This window comes from Manihot esculenta, chromosome 5 (genome assembly GCF_001659605.2).
Source record: "Manihot esculenta cultivar AM560-2 chromosome 5, M.esculenta_v8, whole genome shotgun sequence".
In the NCBI taxonomy this organism is placed as follows: domain Eukaryota; kingdom Viridiplantae; phylum Streptophyta; class Magnoliopsida; order Malpighiales; family Euphorbiaceae; genus Manihot; species Manihot esculenta.
Genome location: NC_035165.2, coordinates 4,794,416 through 4,811,684, shown reverse-complemented (window position 1 = coordinate 4,811,684; position 17,269 = coordinate 4,794,416). Strand labels below are relative to the sequence as shown.

Below are 17,269 nucleotides of genomic sequence, written 5' to 3'. Positions count from 1 at the left end.
CGACTCATTCGATTCTGATCTCCTAAAAAACCTACCTTTTGACCACCTTAGCTGGTTAGTTTGTTACTCTCTCTCTCTTTCTCTGTCTTTCTCTCTCTTACCAAAACTTACCCATTCTGTTTGTTGCTTCTCTCTCTCTCTATTTTTTCTTTTTTCTTTTTTTTTGCCCTTTTCTTCTTCTATCTCTGCATCGGTGGGTATGGTCATGACCGTCCATTAAAACCCTAATTTCCATATCTATACACTCTTCACTCCACAGGTATATCAACTGACTTTCTCTAATCAATGAAACCCGTTTTTATTTCGTTGGTATTGATTACTTTACTGGATCTGTTTCGCCTCTTCAGAAACAAAAGCTGAAAGGGATTAAAAGTAGGTATATATGTCCTTCAATCAATCAAGGGCCGATAAGAGCGAGACGCAGTATCGGAAACCAGGACGATCCGGAGGTTCTAATCAGCAGCGGACCTCCTTAGGTGCTTACGGTAAGGGCGGCGGCGGGCCTGCCCCTTCACCGTCTTCTTCTTCTGTTTCTTCCAATCGGAGGTATTGATTTAGGGTTTCTAGCTTTCCCTGAGATTGATTTCTAATTTAGGGTTTCCATTTGTTTTCGTCTTCTATGCTTGCTAATTGTTTCCTTCTTTTTGATTTTTTTTATGATAGTTTCAAGAAGTCTAACAATGTTCAAGGAGAACAATCTAGGGTAAACTTACCAGCTGTGAGTTCTTCCGATTCTGCTAATGTTTCTGCGTCCCGCAACGTACAGAATGGTGCCCATGCACAATCTTCATTACATGGTATGGTTTGATCATACAGTGTCCTAGATAGAAAATTTGCTTGAAGCTTCTCATGTTGTAAGATTGTTGTAATTTATTTTGTATTTTCTACGCTAAGGGATGGGATATTTGAAGATAATTTTGGGTTTTGCCCCAGTAAGTTTGTTTTGAATGGTTCACATCTGTTTTGTTAATTTTGTGATAGGAGCTTCCGATGCACCTGTTTCAAGTGGTACTGCTAAGCCAAATGAAACACCCATCACTCAGAGGAGTAGCCGAGCTGTTCCTAAGGCTCCGACTTCTCAATCCGCCACCTTGATCTCTGATACTGCGTCACCTATGACGCCTGCTAAAGGTAATTTTTGTGCTTGGTATATGTACAGATGAGGCTGTTTAAATAGTTAGGTGTGATGTTTATTATTGTTGGTGGTAGTGTTTTCTAGTCTCAAACTGGTACAGTTAAGTTGATCATTCAAAGTGTTTTTGATGGCATAGCCCCTGGAGATGCATCTAAGGCATTCCCATTTCAGTTTGGGTCCATAAGTCCCGGTTTTATGAATGGGATGCAGGTATTTCTCGATTTTTCTTTTTCTGTTTTTCCTCTAAAGGCAACTTTTGTAAGTTCTTATATGTTGGTAACAGAAGTATTGTCTTGTAGATTCCTGCTCGAACGAGCTCAGCTCCTCCTAATTTGGATGAGCAGAAGCGTGACCAGGTGTGTATGTTTTCTCACTTGCATGTTGTGATTTATTAAGCTGTAGACGGTTTGGTGAGTCCAGGGAGTCATCCTTTGTTTTTGAGATCAAACATTGCCAAAATGTCATATCTCCCCTTCTCTTCTGGGGAATCAGTGATAATTAACGTTAAAAAAAATGCCAATTTCAAATTTTGACTGATTGTGATTGGAATTTGCCTAAATTATTGTTTGGGAAAATTACTATCAGGTCCCTGAATTTTTAGAAAATTTACTAATTCATCCTTATTTCAAATTACTCAATTAAAACTTCCCTATATTTTATAAAATTAAACTCTTTAGTCCTTTTGTCATAAAATTTTCAGTAAACTTATTTTAATCTTGGCAAGAGAGACTAAATAGTATAAATATTTAAAATTATAAGGTCTAATTAATATATATAATTAAAATTATAAGATTAAATAGTATAAATAATTCAAGAAAACCATTTTTTTATAGAAAGACTAGAGAGTTGGATTTTACAAAATATAGAGGTGTTTTAATTGAATGATTTTGAAATTGGATTTAATTAGTTAATTTCATAAAACTCAGGGTCTTAGTAACTAATCCTTATTGTTTTATGTTAATAGTTAATAAAGCAGGAGGCAATTTGTATTAGGTTGCTGTCTATAGTCGTATGTGTAGTTTAAAACTAAATAAAATATGTTTTTTAACTTGCAGGCGCTCCATGATACACTTAGATCTGTGCCTCCATTGCCAACTCCTGCTCCTAAGCAACAAGTACCAAGGAAGGATATAGGTGTTGTTGACCATTCTAGTGCTGGGGAGGCTCATCCAATGGCCAAAGCCAAGAAGGATGTCCAAGTCTCAACTACACTGCCTGTGAGCCAGACACAAAAACCATCTGTTCATCCACTACCTATGTCTTCCATGCAAATGCCTTTTCACCAACAACCAGTCCCTGTGCAGTTTGGCAGCCCTAATCCGCAGATTCAGTCACAAGGTGTCACGCCAAGTTCACTTCAAATGCCTATGCCAATGGCGGCATTACCAATGGGAAATGCTCCTCAAGTGCAACAGCCAATGTTTGTTCAAGGTCTTCAACCCCATCCAATGCAGCCTCAGGGAATAATGCATCAGGGCCAGGGATTGGGTTTTGCACCTCCCATGGGTCCTCAGATGCCTCCTCAGTTAGGAAACTTAGGAATTGGGATGTCATCACAATATCCTCAACAACAGGGGGGGAAATTTGGTGGTCCTCGTAAAACAACTGTCAAGATTACTGATCCAAAAACACATGAAGAGCTGAGGCTTGATAAGCGGACAGACACATATGCAGATGGTGGATCATCAGCCCTTAGGCCTCATCCTAATATGCCTCCTCAAACCCAGCCAATTCCATCATTTGCGCCTGCTCATCCAATCAATTACTATTCCAATTCTTATAATCCAAATAATCTATTTTTTCAAACTTCAAGCTCTTTACCACTGACCAGTGGCCAGATAGCTCCCAATTCTCAGCCGCCTAGGTTTAACTACACTGTTAGCCAAGGTCCACAAAATGTATCATATGTGAATCCACCTGTCCTTAATTCTTTGCCTGTTAACAAGTCTGGGACTTCAATGCACGGTGTGGTAGAAACATCAAATTTGGATCATACTCGTGATGCACATAGTTTTGTCTCATCTGCTTCTTCAGGAACAGTACAGGTGAAGGTGAAACCAACAGCTACTTTTATTGGGGAGAAAGCTGTGGACTCACTGTCATGCAAGAGTTCATCTGCAATTGAAAAGGATGGATATGGTAAACCTTCAAGGCCCTCTTTGGAAGCTAACTTATCTGATGTTCAAAAGGATTCAGAGAAAGTTCCAGAAATTTCTTTGCAGCATTCAAAACCTGGTAGTGAACCTTCAGCATCCAAGTTGTTGCCTGTGGAATCTAGACAAGCTGTGGCAGGTGCTGGTGATAATATGCCTTCCAATTCGTCATTACCTCCTGCATCTGTTCAATCTGAGGAATTAATGCTTGCTGGGGGAAACACTGAAGGCAAAAGAAACTCCACTCTGAGTAGGTCAAACTCCATTAAGGATCATCAGGTGAAGCAAGGCAAAAAAGGGTATATCCAGACCCAGAATCAGGTACTGTGCTGTACTTATCAAAGGACTTTTTCTTTTTTATCATTATTCAGGTTTTGGTTCAGACTATTCCATTGGCACGGATTTTTCTTTTACAGATTGGCGGGCAATCTAGCTCGATTGCAAGCTTTCCTTCTCATAATATAGAACAGGGAATATCTTCCAACAGTGGAGCTCTTTCTTCATCAATAGTTGGTGAAGGTTTGACAGAATTACGCCAGGAATCTGTTCCAGTGACCAGCGCTTCAACTTTTGATGTTTCTGAAGACAAGTTTGATGAATATGGAAAGGGCTTCAATGGTATTCCTTCTGAAGTCTCTGGTTCTCAAGGAATTGTTGATGTTGCAGATGTTGCTCGTCCAGCTAAGGTAGATGATGCTTTCCTGCTGGAACGTCTTAATAATGGAACTCCAGGATCTGAAAGGCAAGGAGAAAAGGGATTGCCTAAAGGTCCTGAACAAGATGGTAACCGCTTGGACATCTCTTCAGAGTCTATTTGTAAAAGATCTATAGACTTAATTAGTCAAAGTAAAAGGGGATCAGCTATGACAGGTACAGCTTTTGGCAATGAGATTCAGAATTTAGAGACCATGCAGGAGCTAGATGAATCTGTGACTTGCCACGCAGAAAATGACAGGTTGTCCAATAACGTGGGTGCTTCTACATCCAGGAATTTGGAATCCGCAGATGTTGGAAAGTTCTCTGCTGATGGCAACCTGACATTGGATGCATCTTCAAGCAAGAGTGATAATCTGGGTGATAAAGAAGTAGCTGTTGTGAAATCTGGAGCACTGGATCATCAATTTGTCCCAGTTACAACTCTGGATCTTTCAGAGGCAACATCAAAGAATGAAGTTGTGGAAAATAGTGGTATTGGCTTGGTCTCCCTTGCAGTATCCAGTTCCAAGGACAAAGCTGTTGACCTGACTAGAACAAAGGGTACCTCTGCCAAACTGAAGAAGAAAAGAAGAGAAATTCTTCAAAAAGCTGATGCTGCAGGGACAACTTCTGATCTTTACATGGCATATAAAGGTCCTGAAGAGAAGAAAGAAAGTGTTGCTTCTCCTGAAGTAGTGGAGAACATCTCGACCAGTTCTAATATGACTCAGGCACTTGTACGTGCACCTGAGTTGGACTCCCTGACAAGTGAGACTAGTATCCAAAATAAAGCTGAGCTAGATGACTGGGAAGATGCTGCTGACATCTCTACACCAAATCTGGAAACTTCAGATGATGGGGAGCAGGCTTTTGGCGGATTTATGCAGCATGGCAAAGTTGAGAATGCTAATACAGCCAAAAAATATTCCAGAGATTTTCTTTTGAAATTCTCTGAGCATTTTACTGATCTTCCAGATAATTTTGAAATTACATCTGATATTGCTGAGGTTTTTAGTCTTTCTCATTTTGTTGATCGGGATTCATATCCTAGCCCTGGACGAGTTGTCGACAGGTCAAACAGTGGATCTCGGATGGACCGTCGTGGAAGTGGGCTGGCTGATGATGATCGATGGAGTAAACTACCTGGCCCTTTTGGCATGGGGAGGGATTTACGTGTGGATATTGGTTTTGGAGGTAGTGCAGGGTTTCGACCTGGCCAAGGAGGAAATTATGGTGTTTTAAGGAATGTGCGTGCACAGACTCCTCAGTATGCAGGAGGTATCCTGTCTGGGCCTATGCATTCACTTGGTCCTCAGGGAGGTATGCAGAGAAATAGCCCAGATGCCGATAGGTGGCAGCGTGCTACGAATTTTTTCCAGCAAAAGGGATTGATTCCTTCTCCTCAAACTCCATTGCAGATGATGCACAGGGCTGAGAAAAAGTATGAAGTGGGTAAAGTGTCAGATGAAGAAGAGGCGAAGCAAAGGCAGTTGAAAGCTATCTTGAACAAGCTAACTCCTCAGAATTTTGAAAAACTTTTTGAGCAAGTGAAAGAGGTTAAGATAGACAATACTACCACTCTCACTGGTGTCATCTCACAGATCTTTGACAAAGCCTTAATGGAGCCTACTTTCTGTGAAATGTATGCTCACTTCTGCTATCATCTGGCTGCAGAGTTGCCTGATTTTACTGAAGATAATGAAAAGAAAAATTTCAAGAGAATACTTCTTAACAAGTGCCAGGAGGAATTTGAGAGAGGGGAGAGAGAGCAAGAAGAAGCTAATAAAGCTGATGTGGATGGTGAGATGAAACAGTCTGCAGAGGAAAGAGAAGAAAAAAGAGTTAAGGCACGAAGAAGAATGCTTGGCAACATAAGACTAATTGGGGAGTTGTATAAGAAGAAAATGTTGACTGAGAGAATAATGCATGAATGCATCAAAAAGCTCCTGGGTCAGTATCAGAATCCTGATGAGGAAGATGTTGAGGCGTTATGCAAGCTAATGAGCACAATTGGAGAGATGATTGACCATAACAAAGCCAAGGAGCATATGGATTTCTATTTTGATATGATGACAAAGCTATCAAACAACATGAAACTGTCTTCAAGGGTTAGGTTCATGTTGAAGGATGCCATTGATCTGAGAAAGAACAAATGGCAGCAGAGGAGGAAGGTTGAAGGGCCAAAAAAGATAGAGGAAGTACACAGAGATGCTGCACAAGAACGACAACATCAATCTGGTAGGTTGGCTCGCAATCCTAGCATCAATCCCCCTGCTAGGAGGACACCTATGGACTTTGGGCCAAGAGGATCAGCGATGTTATCTTCCCCAAATTCTCAGATGGGTGGTTTCCATGGTTTGCCTTCTCAGGTTCGTGGGTATGGGACCCAGGATGTACGTTTTGAGGAGAGGCAGTCATACGAAGGTAGGACTTTGTCAGTCCCCTTGTCTCGGCCTCTTGGTGATGATTCAATTACTTTGGGTCCCCAAGGTGGGCTAGCCAGAGGAATGTCCATTAGAGGGCCACCTGTAATGACAAGTGCTCCTGCAGCCGATATTTCCTCTAGCCCAGGTGACTCGAGAAGAATTGCAGCTGGTTCAAATGGTTTTAGTGCTGTGTCTGAGAGACCAGTTTACAGTTCAAGGGAGGAATTTGTCCCAAGATATGCTCCAGATAGAATTGCAGTTCCAGCGGCTTATGATCAAGTGAGTGCTCAAGATCGTAATATGAGTTATGTTAACAGGGATCCTCGTAATCAAGATCACACTTTTGATAGACCCCTTGCAACATCACCACCTGCACGAGCTCAGGTACAATCTTTTGGCCAAAATATTCCATCAGAAAAGGTGTGGCCTGAAGAACACCTGCGAGACAAGTCAATGGCAGCAATTAAAGAATTTTACAGGTATCTCATGCAAGCAATTGATGTCCAAGCATTTATCATATGATGATTTTCATTCTATTGTCGTAGAATGAGGCTTCATTAGCATTAAATTTAATAATTTGACAAATGCTCTAATATAGTTTCTCCAATTATGTTGTGGGGCCAGATATACCACTGATCTGACTTCTTTGAGAAATAGGCATGCAAGTTGTTAACATATCTGGCTTGCTGTCACATACAGGAGGTCTAGATATAATAAGAAGAAATAGCTTAGTGATAGTGATTAGATAGCTAAGGAGGAGTCAGGTGATGAGAGTTGTAACAGAAATGGGAGTTTTGGTGGGACCAGTTATTTCAGTAGTGCACCTGTGTTGTGTTGAGAAACAATAACCAACTCTTCTCCTTCTCTTGTCTTCTCTTTCTCTTGTCTTCTCTCTCTTCTATATTCCAACTTTGCTTCTTTCATCAATCTCCTTTGCTCTTTCTATTCACATTCTAAAACTAAATCAACTCTGTTGATTTAAAACCTATCACATGCATTGTTCTTCTGATGTTGTATGTTGTTGAACCAAGTGATAATATAGGAATTTGGTTATGCATTTGGTGGCTTTCTCTATTGAATTTGTTGATTGTGCCAGTCTTCCACTGTTGCAAAATTTAAAGTCTATGTGAAGTGGGTATAAGTTGAGCCACCATACTTGTTTCTCTCTCTATTGCATATATACACAGACACACACGCACTTTTCTTTTTTACGATGAGATGGATTAACATTTTCATGCTGGAAGTGTTAACATTTAGTTCTAGTGATGCTTTTTCATTACAAAGGTTCTTGTAGATGTCCAACTAAACTATTCCTGTGATTTTAATTGAAATATCTTGATCCCAATCGAAAGGTAGTAATTTCAGATTTCCCTGAAAGGATGGAAATTATTTTTAAATAGGCCTTTGGTTGTATGAATACATACCTTGCCATTCTTGAGGGAAGCATCTTTTATCATTAGGTATTGGCCAAAAGATTAGCATCTGACTGCTACACCAACTTGTAGCAACTTTGAAAAGGGGAAAAAAAGGAGGTGGTGGTAATTGGCTGATGTGTAAATTTGATGCTCTTAACAACTGAAAAAGTGGATGTGGAGGATTCAGCAAGTCTGTATCTTGAAGGTTCCTTCATGAAATCATCCTTGAAATTGTCCATGGTACAATGTACAAAATACATGTTGTAGCATTGATCCTAAGAACCTGTACACCTTAAGTGAAATTTAAGAATATATGTAATGCACTTTAGACCTTAGCTTAAATTTTATTTCCTTTTTGCTCAAATTTTCCCCAATTTCTATTGTAATCCAACTGATTTTGTCATCATTTGGATGGTTCGTCAATAGTAGATATCAAATGTAATTTAGCATAACACAGCATGCATGGAAGGTCTGATTATTTTGTTAACATCCAACTGAAAGTTATTTGACTTTTTCAGTGCCAGAGATGAGAAAGAAGTCGCTTTATGCATCAAGGAATTGAATTTCTCAAGTTTCCATCCTGCAATGATTGCACTATGGGTGACTGATTCATTTGAGAGGAAGGACATGGAAAGAGATGTTCTGGCTAAACTTCTTGTCAATCTTGCGAGGTCTCCGGATGGGATATTAAGTCCTCCCCAGCTCGTCAAAGGGTAGGAAATTTCCACTGTATTTGTTGCTGTGGCTAGGTTTAGTTTTTCCTGACACGTCCATTTGGGTCTGGTTGGGCAGGTTTGAGTCGGTTCTCACCACTTTGGAGGATGCTGTGAATGATGCCCCGAGAGCGGCGGAATTTCTTGGCCGTATGTTTGCAAAAGTCGTATTAGAAAATGTGGTGTCTTTGGAAGAAATTGGACTGCTATTATATGAAGGTGGGGAGGAGCCAGGTCGTCTCCTTGAATTTGGATTGGCAGGGGATGTTCTTGGAAGTAGTTTGGAGATGATAAAAGCGGAGAAAGGAGAGGGTTTCTTAAATGAGCTCCTAATGAGTTCCAAATTGCATCTGGAGGATTTCCGGCCTCTGGATCCTTTCAGATCAAGGATACTAGAAAATTTTATTTAGATGATAGTGATGCTCATTGTACCTTTTGTTAGAAAAAAGAAGAAAGAAATCTCATGGTCACTGTTGCATCTAGGTTCCATATAATTTGCAAAAATATTTTTCAACATAGGGTGGGTGATTGGGGATTTTTATATGGGGCTTTCATCTCCATGTCCTAATATTATTCTTTAAACTATTCGGTGCAATTATGAAAAGGTTCAATTGAGCGTCGAATTTTGAACTTTGAGCCTCTTTTGTTGTTAAAGATTTGGCGAGTAAATAAATGCTTTCTAAAGAAAAAAAAAAGGATAAATATCGTTATTATCATCGTTATCTTGAAAGAAAAATATGTATTTTCTTAGGATGTGTTTTGTTGTTTAATATTTTAATAGTTGCAATATTAATTTTTTTTTTAATGAATATGTTCAAAAATATATTATTTTGAAGATAGCTGACTATTTTTCGAAGGTTGAAATCATTTACTTGGCAAATCCTTTTAAGTGTAAAGGAGACCTTCGTTAGAGAAACTGGATTACATAGCAGATGCGAGCTGAGTTTACAACTTTTTTAAACTTAAAGAGTGAGTGTTTTGCTTTTTCAATAACTATGTTATCTGAATAGCAAGGAAAAAAAAGTGATTCAAATATCATTTAATTGAAAGCTCACAAAGAGCACAGACAAAATGAAAATTGAGGTCATGGACGAACATGAACGTGGTTTGGTAAATTTAACAAACTACATTGAGATATTAAATAACTAATGGGATTTACCTTATTTCATATTTTCCTTGCATTGTTATGTATACATAAAATTATGCCCTAAACAACTCTAATTTGATTTATATCTTAACTAATAAAAAATTACATAAAATTTAAATTTTAGGTTCGGTTGGTTATATACTTTTTAATAGTATAATTTGTTATAAATTTAATAATTAAATTTTACATATTTATAGGATTAAAATGTACTATGTTTTTTTTATATAACATATGACCTACATACTTTCTTCAAAAATGAAAAATACAATTGATTTCAATAATAATATATAATCGTAATATAATAGAAAAGTAAAAGAATATTGATATTACTCGAAATAAATATAAATTGGGCCAAAATTCAAATTCTATGAAAAATGAATCAAGGCCCAGTTGACACCAAAACGGCCCAATGTTTCCCAGTATTTACGGGCCTAGGGCAACATTTACCTCGTGATCCACTCTCCACCCTCCATATAAAAGTTTCAGTGAAACGCCGATTCTATTTTGGGTAGCCACGCGAGTGAGGTATTATACTTCCTAGGGTTTCTGCTCTTCAAACCCATCCAAAATGGTACTTTCTATGATCCATTTCTATCTTCATCTTCATCTTAATCTATGAGATTAATTATACATTGTTCTGTGTTTATGCTTTGTTCTCTTTTTCTGCGATTGACTTTTTTTTTTTTTAATTACTTGTTTTACTTTCTTATTGCCTTCAGACACATACCCTAAGCTCAAAGTTCATTGCTTTATAAAACCCATTGTGTTAAAATTGCAGAGGTCTAGGCTCTAGCTAGATTGTGCCTTCTGTGCAAGAATTCACTATGCCTGATCTCGTTTCTTTAATGTTACAATTTGTATTTTTAATTTAAACTGAATTTGAATTCTGTAACTCATTTATTTTTCCAAACATGTTAATTGGACCGAATCTATAATTCACTCTACTTTTAAGCATCACAAGACGTCTGAGGACTATCAATTTTCTCCCCGTGTGCTATTACAGCTAATATTCCTTTTCCCCCCTCTTTTGTTTTATGCAGACCAAGAGGACCAAGAAGGCTGGTATTGTTGGGAAGTATGGTATGTCTTAGGCTTTCTCTCTCTCTATTTCTAACTTTGTTTAAGCTGCCGATTAAACAGCAAATAATTTTGCATGTGCCCACTACTCAATGCTGGAACTGTTTTGTGCCCTGCTGGACTAAGTTCTCAAGGCATTCTTGACTCTCACTTGCATTATTCCCTAGTTTGTGAACCCTGGTTGCGAATAGTTAGAGGAAACATGAAACTTTTATGTGTGGATTAACAATATACTTGGCCTATAGATTTTATACTGAGCATTAGTTATTTGACCATCTGATAATTGCTTACTGGCTTCGACCCTTATAGCTGAAAGTTTTTATGAGGCTGCACATCTTTAGTTATTCAAGATACCTTAGATCATTTGACTACCATACATTACTTATTGTAGTTTCGCTTACGATGGATCACTTGACCTCTGTGCCCTTTGTTTTTGTATTTGAATCCTGTGGATGTCTTTTTATTTGTGAGTTCTTGTATAATGTTTGCATGTGTTGGCTTCAGACCTTTGCGGTTAGAACGGTGGCACTTACCACTATTTGCATTGCAGGCACCCGTTATGGTGCTAGTCTGCGGAAGCAGATTAAGAAGATGGAGGTCAGTCAGCACAGCAAGTTCTTCTGTGAATTCTGTGGGAAGGTAATGATTTGAGCTATCTTGCCTTTCCTATTTTCAAATATCTTTATAGAACTTGGTTATATAGCGTGTATTCAGTGTGGTAAATTATCTACTGTCACAGTATGCAGTGAAGAGAAAGGCTGTGGGTATCTGGGGATGCAAAGACTGTGGCAAAGTGAAAGCTGGTGGTGCTTACACCTTGAAGTAAGATCGTTTTCGAATTCTATATAAATATGAACTTCGATTTAGTTTTTGCACCTCCTTTTATGGTGGTTTTAATTGCTTGCTTTTTATGCTTGTAACAGTACTGCAAGTGCCGTTACCGTCAGAAGCACCATTCGTCGTCTAAGAGAGCAGACTGAGAGTTAATTTTCTCGCTGTTGTCTTATGATTGTTTTGGCATGTGGATCTTAATGTAATTTTGGTTGGATTCGTTTAATATCATCAGATTTTCAGTTTACCCGTTGAGAGTTCTCTGAAATTTCAAATATATTGTTATGAACATCCCTTTCATATTTGAAATATGCAGCGACAAGTTCATACCAATTCTCAAATTCTACATTTGTTTAATGGGTGTCACTATCAAATGTAGATAACCGATGATTATTTTTCCATCAAATTGAAACATGCTGAGGCATTCGAATTCTGATCTCCCAAGGTAAATGGGAATATGGGACATTTACCCTCATCAAATTGAAACCGTTAGAAAGTTTGTCTACAGCCGTGGAGGTCCACTGCTGATGAGTCAAACAATACTTATTTTCCTTTTACTATGGCTTACAAATTCCGTAACTAGATCAGCAGTCGGGATTCCTCCCAACAAACATAAAATTCACCTATAGGCTTACAACCGTTAGAAAGTTTGACTTCGCTCATCACAGACCGATTTGTTCCAACAATAAGGAACATGATTATGCACCTGATTGAGATGCAGATTAGTTCACATACAACACTCTACTGGGCTAAGGTTTCACCTTAGGACCAGCATATATTACATTACTTCTACCTCATCTTTACAAAAAACCTACAAGTAAAAAAGAAAGAGAAAGAAAAAAAAAATCTTGAATGGGAATTCTGCTCTCGTTCTCTTCTTTTCTTGGCTGTAATCATTATCCATGAACGCATCAAAGTGAACAAAACTAACCAATCTACTTGCACCTTCCACACCAGCATGAATCCAGGCAGGCATTTTTCAGTTGCAAGAAATAGGATGAAGAGAATTTGCTCTGCAAAGTAGAATTGAAAAGGAAAATCACAAAAGCCATTAGCCTCCTACTGCCATCTCATTCTTGCCTGATTATGTATCTGCAATGTGTCTCACACAATTGGCATTGGACTGTTGTCATTGTTATTATTGTGATGCATTTGTTTCTGCACAGCCTTGACTGCTGCTACTCTAGCTGCATTGGCTGCCCTGTTAGCTGCTGCTGCAGCTCTATTCACCCTTTCATCCACCTTAGCCACATCATATGCCATTTCTGCAGCTCGTCGTGCTTCCTGATGACAATTAACCAAAACAAAAAAAGAAATCATAAACATTCAAGATCAACCTGTACTGCTCTCCCCCCTCCCTTTTCCTTCTCCAAAAAAAAAGGAAAAATTACTATATTTCTTGTCTTCAACGAGTATTGAGTTCTTTAGGCTACAAAAAAAAAATAAACATCTCCTTATAAAAATATTGACCGTGTCTAAAGATGAAAGTGCAAGGGAAAAAGTTACTATATTGACACATGGAATTTCAATGGGCATGGAGAAGGTAAAAGAAACTCTCCGTTGTAACGACTCTATGCAGTATAGGAAAGACTGAAGGAGGCATCAAAAAACAACAAAGGATAGCAGATATGTAACACAATATGGTAGAAAATCCAACTACCTGCACCGCGTTGAGTACTTTGGAATGATAAACAGCAACAGGAGATACAGGATAGGTGGTGTTTTGTGTGCTTGGGACATCAAGAATTCCATTTTGCCAGTGACCAGATTGAGTCTCTCCGTTTCTGAATGTGTACATTCCCAGGCCCTGCCTTCTACCTTCATGCCAGGCTCCCTCATACCTATGCCCATTTGCAAAACGATAGACACCAAAGCCATGCATCTTATCCGCAAAATATTCTCCAGCATACGTGTCCCCATTTCTAAATAATAACAGCCAAAAAAGCCAGAAAATACAGTAAAAACTTTTGTTGTAGGTGATATATAGATGTCCAAAGCTGCAAATGGCAGACAAAAACAGCTTCCAATTACCCATCAAGAAACCAGTGCAATTCAGACAGGAAATTTAGTTAACTAATGGTTACATTCAACCAAAACATTATATACAAAAAAAAAAAAGAAGTGGTTTGTCAGTCTCATCGGAATATAGTGCAAGCTATAAAGCATAAAATGTCCAAACTTGATTTCTATGATTTCAACTCAAGGCATTGAGGAATTATTGTTGTTTCTTCAATCACATAATTTTCTCCCATGCAAGAGACCAATAAACCAGAAAGTGACATGAATAAGGATGTAGAGTTCCTGACTCTCTAATACAAATTCAAGGAACCAATAGGATCGAGCTTGTTAGGCCTGCAACTGACTCCATGGCAATAAGTGGATAAGTATGTGGTAAATGAACAATCTGCAATATAACTATAATAAATAATAGTAGACTAAAGGTAAGCTGTAAAACAAGGAAATACCTACCTAACCAGACTTAAAAGTTAGATGAGCTTTGTACTCTCAGTTTTAAGAAGCAAACTAGCTATGAATTGCAACTAGAGGAACTTGAAGAAAGTTATAATCGCATATAAAACATTTCAGTTCCTACTTTTATAGTCGAGCCAATTTAAAACTTTGCTTGACTTGCGCATTATACATGAGCATCTCCTTGTTGCCACAACAGAGGCCATTCTGTAAAATTCTTCCCACACACAATTCAAACCTAATTAAATAATTGATATTCCATATGAATCCATGTAAAAAATCATTAAAATAGCTTGATAACACCTAACAATCATTTGTATTTTTGAAAGATAAGGACAAGGGTTTTTTTTTTTTTTTAAAAAAAGGATTAATTGAAGACATGCTTAAAAATTATTAGCTTTATCAAGCATTGGCATCATTTTCCTTTCCTTGTTTCAATAGAATTAATTATTAGTTTCTGAATTACAAGGAATTATTAAAGGCTGACCACAACTTGCTAAGTAAATTACAAACTTGCTTTTTCTTGCTCCATTGGATCTAAACTCATTCTAGGGGAAAAACTCAGCAAACATAGTTTCCCTGGAACATTTCTTGGATACTCTAATGTCCCATTATCTCTATGCAATATAATAGCAGATAAACTGGATAACTCACGTCGTCTTTGCACAGGATAACATACCAACTAGAAAATGCAAAGAAATACCAAGCAATGAAACAACATTATAAGATAAAATTAAATTCAATTGCCAAAGGGAAATGTCAGACCAACTAAATCAGGAATACAAAAAATCTTCACAATAAGCATTTATATTTACATATATATATATTGTAGGTATTATAATTGCTAAACTACCTGAAATGGTAGTGGCCGAGCCCATGCTTGACACCCCACTTGAATTCCCCAACATACCGACTCCCGTCTTCACAAGTATGGATTCCGCACCCGTGACTCTGGCCATTAGACCATTCCCCTGCATAAACATCCCCCGTGTAAAATCTATACACCCCAAAACCATGCCTAAGTCCCTGCCTATACTGCCCTCTATAACGGCTCCCTCTAGCCCAAGTCTCCACCCCACAACCATCATATTTTCCATCAACCCAATCCCCCTCGTATCTCCCACTCATGTAATAATAATAGACCCCGCTCCCCGAACACTTACCCTTATGAAACTCGCCCTCGTACACGTCTCCGTTGCTATAAACCTGGACCCAACAACCCGAATTCACTCTTTTCTCGGATTTCGGCCTCGACCCAATGGACCAAAACACAGGTAAAGGCGGTCTAGAAATGTTAGACCCGGATTTGAGCTTGATTGGGAAGGAACGTGCCAAAAACAATCGAATTGAGGGGAGGCGCGGGAGAGCGAGGTTTAGAGAGAATAATAAAGCAGCGGAGAAAGCAAAGGCAGACAGAAAATCAAGGAGGAAAGAGTGGCTGGGATGGGAGAGCAGGAAATAGAAAAATGGAAGAGATAACAGGAGAATTAATCGAAGATGGACACGTATACGGCGAAGGTGGTTGAAACGGCGGAGGAAACGAAAGGCAGCGGACTTAGCTGCGACAGAAATCGAAAAAAGAGATTGATTTTGTTGGGTGGTAGTGAAATGGTAGAGGGTAGGGGATTTAGAAAGAGAGGAAGAACGGTGAGGATGATGATGGGTCAAAAGGGGCCTCTTATAGGGGGTTGAAGAAGAAGAAGTAGAAGAGGTAATAGGATCATTAGATTGAATAAGAAATTGAGTGGCGGTGGTGATACCGGAATTGTTGTGATCAGATGAATAAGGGAAGACAAGGGGAGGAGTTGGATTGAAATCGGAAGAGACGCCGGTGCTTTCTTTTCCGATTTGGACTTCTGATTTCTTCTGATGCATTACATATGGAGGAATTCAGAATTCAAATTTCCGAATTCAAGTTTTTCGGTTGCAATGATTTGTTTTCGGAAGAAATTGAAATGGGAATTAGGTTATTTTATTTGATGGAGAGGAAAGCGATTGGATTTTGAGAACTGCCTCTGCCTTTGGCTTTGGCTTTTTAAGGTGTCCTTCGTGGAGGGAGACGGAGCTTATGGTTTTTAGGGGCATCGACCATTGATCGATTCATTTCAAACCCCCTTCTGACCCTCGCTTCAGAAACTCTTTTTTTTTTTTTTAATTATTATTATTATTTCTTTTTAATGCCCTCCAATTTGTCTTTAATTTCGCTGTTGCCATTCTTTTTGTTTTAAAAGGAGTTTTCATCCATCCCTGAATTTGATATTAATAAATTAAAATTTATTAACTTTATAATCCCAATTTTAATTTCTCATTCCAAATATTCTTTCTTATTTTTCTAATTTTTTTATAATCAAATAAACGTTTTGTTGTTTTCTATAATTAGATTAGGAGAATTATTACATAACTTTAATCCATTATGCACCAAGATTCCTATAATAAAAATATTATATTAAAATTTTGATTCAACCTCGTAATACTGACATTTTGAAATAAGCTTTAAGAATTATATAATTAAACTGAAGATAATAATCATTTTATAATAAATATTAACTTAAATATTATTTAATTCAAATAAATAATAATCTAATGAATATGAAGGCCGGCAATTCGCGGCGTGGGAGGAATTCTGAATAACCTAAATATGGGGTTAAACTAGTTCCAATTATTCAAATAGTTGTCTGTTGAAAAAGCCTTCTAGAAATAGGACAGCTCTCATCTATTTACACGGAAATTAATTAAAATAGCAGTTTTTCTATTTGAAAAATATATTTTTGTTAATTTATCATAATTATTATTGTTGTTATGGAATAAAGAATATAGCATTGTGGTTTTGATTTGAAAGCAAGGGCATATCGGTAACACGACCTCCCATTTTGAATTTATAGCACATAAGCCTCACTCTACTTGGAGAGGAAGAACAAAGGAATCCGTCAAGAGGGTGAAAGAGAAATAAGACAGACCAATGAATATCGTCCACGTAGATATTGTTCAACCGCACGTGGCATCACATGCACTGAAAATTTAAACCGGTCATAAATAGTTAAAAACTAGCACCATTGCACCCCTTCAGTTCTTCCTTACAGTATACTTCTCGTGGGTGCTTCGACCAAAAAACGAAAAATACATCCTTGTCAGTTCAATATAATCTTAACCTTACATGAAAACCAGTTTGGTTACCACTAAATTTAAGTATTTTTATTGAGATTTTTA

At 38.0% G+C, this 17,269-nt stretch overlaps 3 protein-coding genes across 5 annotated transcripts; 2 read left to right on the top strand and 1 right to left on the bottom strand.

The window, feature by feature from the left end:
* On the top strand, positions 1–9,168 carry LOC110615184 (eukaryotic translation initiation factor 4G). Its single transcript, XM_021756934.2, has 10 exons — positions 1–259; positions 348–546; positions 664–797; positions 982–1,131; positions 1,272–1,345; positions 1,435–1,491; positions 2,191–3,609; positions 3,705–6,889; positions 8,344–8,538; positions 8,618–9,168. Exons 2-10 carry the CDS (start codon positions 383–385, stop codon positions 8,946–8,948), a joined length of 5,709 nt encoding a protein of 1,902 aa, XP_021612626.1. The 5' UTR covers positions 1–259; positions 348–382; the 3' UTR covers positions 8,949–9,168.
* Positions 9,169–10,134: 966 nt separating this feature from the next.
* Positions 10,135–11,840, top strand: LOC110615503 (60S ribosomal protein L37a). The gene is made up of 5 exons (XM_021757373.2): positions 10,135–10,256; positions 10,726–10,765; positions 11,313–11,401; positions 11,502–11,584; positions 11,686–11,840. Exons 1-5 carry the CDS (start codon positions 10,254–10,256, stop codon positions 11,747–11,749), a joined length of 279 nt encoding a protein of 92 aa, XP_021613065.1. The 5' UTR covers positions 10,135–10,253; the 3' UTR covers positions 11,750–11,840.
* A 199-nt stretch (positions 11,841–12,039) lies between these two features.
* Positions 12,040–16,197, bottom strand: LOC110615502 (radial spoke head 10 homolog B). 3 transcript variants are annotated; one of them, XM_021757368.2, is made up of 3 exons: positions 14,916–16,195; positions 13,254–13,590; positions 12,040–12,877 (listed from the first exon to the last, which is right to left on the bottom strand). In XM_021757368.2, the coding sequence occupies exons 1-3, from the start codon at positions 15,935–15,937 to the stop codon at positions 12,698–12,700; spliced, it is 1,539 nt and encodes a 512-aa protein (XP_021613060.1). In that variant the 5' UTR covers positions 15,938–16,195; the 3' UTR covers positions 12,040–12,697. The 3 variants fall into 3 exon arrangements, with proteins under 3 accessions (XP_021613060.1, XP_021613062.1, XP_021613063.1); XM_021757370.2 differs by having other exon boundaries at positions 12,174–12,877; positions 13,254–13,515; positions 14,916–16,192; XM_021757371.2 differs by lacking the exon at positions 12,040–12,877 and adding an exon at positions 12,884–13,022 and having other exon boundaries at positions 14,916–16,197.
* Positions 16,198–17,269: the final 1,072 nt, after the last annotated feature.